This window comes from Vigna unguiculata, chromosome 6, assembly GCF_004118075.2.
Source record: "Vigna unguiculata cultivar IT97K-499-35 chromosome 6, ASM411807v1, whole genome shotgun sequence".
NCBI lineage: Eukaryota > Viridiplantae > Streptophyta > Magnoliopsida > Fabales > Fabaceae > Vigna > Vigna unguiculata.
The window spans coordinates 18,626,344-18,633,901 of NC_040284.1; the positions used below are offsets into that span (position 1 = coordinate 18,626,344).

General features: G+C 35.1%; 1 protein-coding gene across 3 annotated transcripts; it reads right to left on the reverse strand.

Moving 5' to 3' along the window:
- On the reverse strand, positions 1 to 5,632 carry LOC114188870 (ABC transporter C family member 3-like). 3 transcript variants are annotated; one of them, XM_028077526.1, is made up of 11 exons: positions 5,397 to 5,632; positions 3,274 to 5,072; positions 3,034 to 3,120; positions 2,282 to 2,935; positions 1,963 to 2,127; positions 1,586 to 1,880; positions 1,270 to 1,484; positions 860 to 1,165; positions 702 to 765; positions 374 to 613; positions 1 to 285 (listed from the first exon to the last, which is right to left on the reverse strand). In XM_028077526.1, exons 2-11 carry the CDS (start codon positions 5,038 to 5,040, stop codon positions 173 to 175), a joined length of 3,906 nt encoding a protein of 1,301 aa, XP_027933327.1. In that variant the 5' UTR covers positions 5,041 to 5,072; positions 5,397 to 5,632; the 3' UTR covers positions 1 to 172. The 3 variants fall into 3 exon arrangements, with proteins under 3 accessions (XP_027933327.1, XP_027933329.1, XP_027933328.1); XM_028077528.1 differs by having other exon boundaries at positions 3,274 to 5,057; positions 5,397 to 5,605; XM_028077527.1 differs by having other exon boundaries at positions 5,164 to 5,593.
- Between the last annotated feature and the right edge of the window lie 1,926 nt (positions 5,633 to 7,558).

The window sequence follows — 7,558 nt, forward strand, 5'->3', positions numbered from 1 at the left end:
TCACAGGGGATATTTTTAATTGATTCCATTAAAAAAAAATTGTTGTTTTGAGTGTTTAACCACTTGGGAAAAGGCTTCAGAAACTTTCTACCGCAGTTCAGCATGGTAGGATTATACATACTACATATTACAAATGTATCTTGTTGAAGGAATTTTTCAAATCATTTTGAATTTAATTTCCAAAACCAGAATCTGATCTCCTTGTGTATTCTGCAACCAGTAGAGCTAGAGCTGAAGATTTGTTCTTAAGCAGTTTCTTTGGTGAATCATATTCTTCAATCAGCCCTGAAGCATCAATATGAAACGAAATCATACGATTGAAGTTAAGAAAATACCACACTAGCAAGAAGAAAGAGACAGAGTAAGAGCTTACCTTGATTTAAAAACAGAACCATGTCACTGTCAATGATTGAAGTTATCCTATGAGCAATGGTGAGGACTGTGCATTCTGCAAAATGATGCTTAACTGTTTGCTGAATAATATTATCTGTGGCTGTATCAACTGATGCTGTAGCTTCATCAAGCACCAAGATCTTGCTTTTCTTCAGTAGAACACGGCCTAGGCAGACCAATTGCCTTTGACCCATGCTCCAATTTTCTCCATTTTCAGTAACTGTAAAACCTCATAACGATAAGTAATGCATATGATTGTGACTTGTAACACCTGATATGTGTATGTTCAAAGTTTTGAGAAGTCAAACCTATGGAGTCGAGCTTCCCTTCTTTTTTCCTTACTTCATCTCCAAGTTGGCACATCTCTAATGCCTGAAAAATATCTTAAAAAAAATTAAGATGTATACTTTACCATGCATGAACTAAAGAGATGAGTTCTTCATAGTATCAAACAAACTCAACTTACCTGCCAAATCTGTTCATCTGTGTACTCTTCCAGTGGATCCAGGTTGGTTCTTACAGTCCCTTCAAACATTGTTGGCTCTTGAGGAATAATGCTTAGTCTGGACCGCAAATCATGAATTCCAATCGAAGTGATGTTAATGCTATCTATCAGTATTTGTCCAGCAACAGGTTCAACAAGTCGGAAAATTGTTTGCACTAGAGTTGTTTTTCCACTTCCTGTTCTTCCCACAATACCAGTTTTTGATCCAGCAGTAAAAGTGCAAGTAAGACCTCGTAAAACAATAGGCAAGTGAGGAGCATATCGAACCTGCATAACACAGCTCCTCATTACAGTTATATACCATAAGAAAACTAGGAAAATATCATTGCAGCCTTAAATTCACAAACAAATGAAAAACCATTGAAATGTACCTGTAAATCCTGGATATGAACCTCTCCAAATGATGGCCAAGAATATTCTGGCTGGTTTTCTTTAATCACAAGAGGAGCTTCACTTGGGAGAGATGTGTATTGGAGTATTCTTTCAACAGATATAATTTTGTTCTCCAAAGTGCAAATAAACCAGATTATATTAGTCTGTAGAGAGTTTAGATTAAGTCCATATGTCACAGCCAGTCCAGCAATCCCTTGAAAAAGACAAGAATTGAAGTGAAAAAGAGAATGAAAGGTTTTAGTGTCACAAGGAGTAAAGTTTGACTAGTAAATGTATGCAGTTTGAAGTAATCACCTGGAGCAGTAAATGAGTTTGGAAAAGATATCAAGAAAACCAAACAGAAGGCAAATGTGAGAGTGGATAGAATATCCAATCTGAAATTCAACCATTCAATTGCAGCAGCACTGTATAATTTGGGTTGGGAATATCTGTCTATCAATTTCATATTTATGTCCTTAAATCTTGATTCTTGCTCAAAACATTTTATGGTTGTTGATCCTGAAATAGTTTCTGAAAAATGTTGTATAACTGGAGCTTGACATGTACCAACTAATCGCGCCAGTTCCCTTGCAGATGCAGAATAGTATCTCTGCATTTATAGAGGTACTATTTTAGCATAATTCAGTTCTTGTTGCTAAATAATGTAGTTCAGACATTATCTAGAAAACTACCTGGTACCATATGCATGCTGCCATTACAGGAATCAGTACTATGAACACCTGCCATACCGCTTGAGAAATTACAGCAATATTTCCCAATATTTGAATCAAATTAAGGGTAATTGCCCATATCAATCCTGGAATGCTCATATCTAGTTCAGTTTGATCTGTTGAAGCCTGCAACCAAAGGTAAAATTATATTGAATATGGACATTTAGGTAAAAAGAAAGAATTGAACTTTCTAATGCAATGCAATAAGAAACATGATAAGATAAATAAGTTCTCTCTTCATATTAAACCAATGAAGAATTGTGAACATACTATAACATACTCTGTTCAGGATTCGACCACTTGGGGTGGCATCAAAAAAAGATATTGGTGCTCGAAAAACACAGAAATGCATTTTACTGAAGAGCACAGTGGCTGTTTTATATCCAGCTATCACAGCAATAAATGCTCTGGCAAGGGTGCAAATTGAGCTTCCAATTGCCAATGCGACATAGACAAGCATAAGTGTAAGGCTTCCAATATGAGGTTCAGTAGTCCCTGAAACTGGAGTTGCCACAGTCATCCAGTAATTGCTTGCAACTTGAAAACCCACGGTGAGTGTCTGAGCAAGTAATATGAAGGGCACAAGAGCTCCTCCATAAGCTGTTGTGATGTATTTCCAGTATACATTAAACCCAACTCTACCCTTTTCCCTTTCTTCTTCTTGAACAAGTTGTCCTTTTGATTCATTTGTGTCATCTATGTTATCATTCTTATCATGTATGTTTTCCTCATTTTGCTCATATTCAAAGTCAGTTAATGAATTTTTTTTCTCCTTGGTGCTACTTTGTTGTTTAAATGTTGGTCTTCTCTCTAGGGACTTTATCGATGAAGATAAAGCTGCTCTGTGTGCGTCTACAAGTTCCATAAAATCAGTCCCTGACCTAAGAATGTCATTGAATTTTCCCGATTGAGTTATTCTTCCTTCTCTCATGACCTAAAACAATTGTAAGCAAGAGAAAATTACAGTTATGTAGAAAAGAAAATTGACCCAAATGTTTGAGTTCCTGAACATGAAATCTATGAATGACTCACCAGTATTAGATCAGCATCAGGTAAGAATTCTACTTGATGGGTTACGTATATCACAGTTTTGGATTTTAAAAGGTCAAGCAAGCATTCCTGAAACAGTGTAGAGTAAATGCAAAATCAGATTACAGCATTTCTATCCAAAGGCATAAGAAAAACAAACATATATACGTTTAAACAATATCATCTGTTGAAGAAAAAAGAAGAATCAAATTTTGTAAAGAAGAAACTGTTGGAAAATAGTACCTTAAAGAGATGAGATCCCGTATGAGCATCCACTGCACTGAATGGATCATCAAAAAGATATATATCAGCATCTTGGTATATAGCACGCGCTATTTGCACTCTTTGCTTCTGTCCACCACTCAAATTGATCCCTTTCTCTCCAACAATGGTTTGATCACCAAATGGAAGAATCTCAAGGTCTTTTTTCAAGGAACATGCTTCTAGTACCTTCTCATACTTTTCCCTGTCCATCTCTTTACCAAACAATATGTTCTCTTCTATCTTGCCACTCTGAATCCATGGTGATTGAGAAACATAAGCCTTTGTTCCACATATTTTCAATGTCCCAGATATCTTTGGTACTTCCCCTATAATGCAAGAAAGTAAACTAGACTTTCCTGATCCAACAGTACCACACACAGCAACCCTCGTACCATGAAAAACTGTGAGATTTATGTTTTTCAATGTTGGATCAGAGGAAGATAAATCCCAAGAGAAATTTCCATCTACTAATTCAACAGCCTTATCAGAACTACCCCAAGGAAGCTTCTCTACTACATCAGTCTGCAACTCTTCTAAACGAAGAAATGATGCAATCCTTTCAAGAGAAATCCTACTTTGTGCAATCATTGTAACCGTGTCAGGAAGAGCGTAGATAGGCATTTGAAGAATTCGGAATGTTGCAAGTGCAGATAAGACCTTTCCCGATTCAAGTGGGATACCTATAAGAACACAAGTACCGAAAGTAACCACTGCAATAAAAGTTGGGGCATTATGGAAGACAAATCTAACAATTGCTGTACCAGCGAGAAATTTCTTAAGCCATATCTCCTCTGTTTTCCTAAGCTGAATAATCTTTGATAAGAACTTCATCTCCCATGCTTGCAGTTTTAGAATCCTCATATTCTTAAGAATCTCAGATGTAGCCTTCATTCTTTTATCTTTGCACTCCATTACCTTGCCTTGAAACTTTTCCTGCAATGATGCCACGGGATGGTTCAGCAACATTACAATTACAGTGGCAGCAAGAGCAGCTATTGAAGCAACCCCTACGCTTCTATAGAGAATCAACAAGGCCAGAGCAACTTGCAAAACGCACATCCAGGGTCGATGCATATACCAACAAAATTCTCCAATCCTCGAAGCATCAACAGTCATTAAGTTGATGATTTCCCCTGTGCTATGAACCTCCTTTGACTGACACGAAAGAGTCAAACCTTTAGCATAGATCATTGCCACCAACTTTGATTGAACTTGAACCCCAACCTGCTGGAACCTGAACATGCAGTGCCTGTCTGAAAGACTCTCCAAAAGCTTTGCAGCAACAAATGCCGCAGTCAAAACATATCCTTCATACTTAAACATATGTTCTCCGTTGAGGTATTGAACAAGGATATCAATAAGAAAGGGTCCAACATAAGAAGCACACGTATTCAGGAATGCAAATAAACCTGATAAGAAGATCCCATGCCATGTCGACAAGAATAAAACCTTGGCCAGCTTAAGAGTGGTCACATTCCTAACACTACCACACTCTGACTCGAGTTTGCTTCTAAAAGTTTGAAAATTCCCATAGGCACTGTCACCAGTACCAAGACGAGGGATGTCCTCGTGGTTTAAAGTCCTCTCATTGCCAAGTGTGATTAATGGAGTGATCCACGAGAAAGTGAGAGTATTGAAAAATCCAGCATTTGAATTTCGGGTTAAATTTTCCTTTCCTTTTGTCTTGCTGCTTGCACTGGAGTCACCGTTTAGAAGGGTCTCTTCAAGAGGGGAAAGCTTAGCCATGTTGTTAACACAACAACCTGTGATAGAGGATCCTATATAAGAAGCAAGGTATATAATTGTCAAGAAAACATGTTTTACATAGACATGATTACAAAGTCAACCACAAAAGAGTAGACACAGCACCAAATTCTTAACAAACATGGGAAGCTACGATCCTAGGCATTGGAGTCTCTGGTATGCAAGCACAAACACATCCTAAAAAGCTGTTCTCAGGGTCAAATAAAAACTGTGACAAAGCTTCTCTGAACCATCATGTTTATACAACTAAAAGTAGTTTAGTAAACATAATACAAGGTTGAACACAAAAAATAACTGAAGTTACAAGAAACCAGAACTATGGAATCCAATGCTCTCACTCTTTTGTCTGAGGTAGTCTTTCACTTGTTTTCATAACCATGGCACAAGAAGCATAATACACAAGACTTGGTGGAGTGAAGCAGACACATCACGTGTGAAAAGAGGTAGGGATTCAATGAGATAGATGATGCATCACAAGAAGAATGTGAATATTAGTGAGAGAAGAATATGAGCAGTAGAACGTGATATGGATATTTCTTTACTTCAAAAAAACTTCATAAGCAAAGAAGCTTCGTTATACTTTGATAAAAAAAAATTAATAAAGATTGGCGAAATTTTCTTTTCAACACACACAAAGTTTTTTTTTTTTTTTTTTAAATCATATCAAACTTTTCTTCATTCATTGAAGTGCTGAACATTCTCATTGTAAAAAAGAAATAATTTTTCATTATTAAATAGACTTTTCTTGTTGAAGAATATACAGTGATTGACTTGTTGACTTAAGAGTTCTTTAAAGAATAAAAAATCATCAAGAAATAACTCTTTGAACCAAACATTAATAATAGACTAACACAAAAAATATTAAAAAATATTATACCATTCTATTATGACAATACAAGCTATTAAAAGTATATACAAAATGTAAATCAAATAGAGTATATTTAAGAGAAGTTTTCAATATTTATTACGCTTATATTTAAAATAAAAAGAAACTAATAAATGTTTTTGGTTTTTCTATTTTTTAAGAAAAAATAGAATAATATTGAACTAAATTTATTGATTTGTTATAAAGTAATATTTTATCAATTATTTTATTTATTTTTAATTAATGGATACGCTCAATAAAAATAAAAATAGAAACAAAAATATGTGAATATATAAACTTTGCTAGTCTATTTATTAATTAGCAGTCCTCCGTCTGTTATGGGTAGAATTTTCTTGAGTGGCGTATGAATGTTCTTTTCAGACAGATAGATAAGTGACTATGTTAGAGTTACGATATTTATATATATCAAAATTTTATAATAATTTGTTAATTAGTACTATACAGAACATATACAATTATTCAATGAAGCACGTAAGGACAAAGACATGTCTACTTGGATATAGGGTATGGGTGAATATATTATTCATTAAATAAAATTGTGAATGTTGTGTTGAATTTGTTTGAGTTTTTGTAATTTTATTGTTTAAGTCAAACGGTGTATTGAATGATATTATAACAAAAAGTATTTATGAACAGTTGAGCGTATTCCTGTTGGAGTGAGTAATTAGAAATTTGTGAAGATTAGATTCGCTAGTCATTTTCCTTAAAAACGTGATTGATCCAAACATTTGGAGTGAATTAGGGTTTGTGATGTGAGATTGGAGTGGTTTCGGTCATCGGTGTTGGCGTGGTCCCACTAATAATGCAAGGCTTTGTGGCATTTGTTGCAATCAACTTTGTTTCTTTCTGCTGCACGTGCTTTGACTCACTTTTAAATCTCACAATGCATTGAAGGACCAAACTATTTGGCCTCATCCCATCACTTCAAAAATAAAATCTTTCTATTCAAAGTTATCTTTTGTAATGATTTTATAGGGTATAACAAGTAGAAAAGTTTAAATTCTTTTTGACAAACAATACTGAAAAGTTGGATTACTTTGAAAAATAGTTAACTTAAGTTTATAAAAGTAAGGTAGAAATTACAAAATCGGAAGATCTTCAAATCATGCATCACCTAAAATGTTTATCCTTTTCACATTTTAATCCCACAAGAATCATCTAATAACAAATAAATAAATAAATTATTGGGTATTAAGCTCTCTTCCTACGTGGAGACAAAACTTAAAACTTGAGAAGTCTATGTTCACTTAACCTAGTGGAGTGGAGAGGAGGCTGCAAGAGAGGCAGAACAATAGAGACAAAACACATACTGAAAACCCTAGCACATAGACGAGAGATAGAGGAAAAAATATGTTCACGTTTTTCCATAGAGCTACCACCGTAAAATCACATTGCAGATTCGTTCACCCTTGGATCGGACTGAAAATTTTACAGCAGGTTCGAAACACATTGTTCTTCATTCTAACCTGTCGGATTGTTGATACGAGGTTTAAGTTGGGAGATATTAATTTCGCACTACAGCAGTGATTTTCTAGGTTTTTCTTCTTATGTTCTTCCCTATTTGAAAGTTTGGTTGCTTTGCAATTTGGTTGAGTGTTGGCACTAATTTGTGAT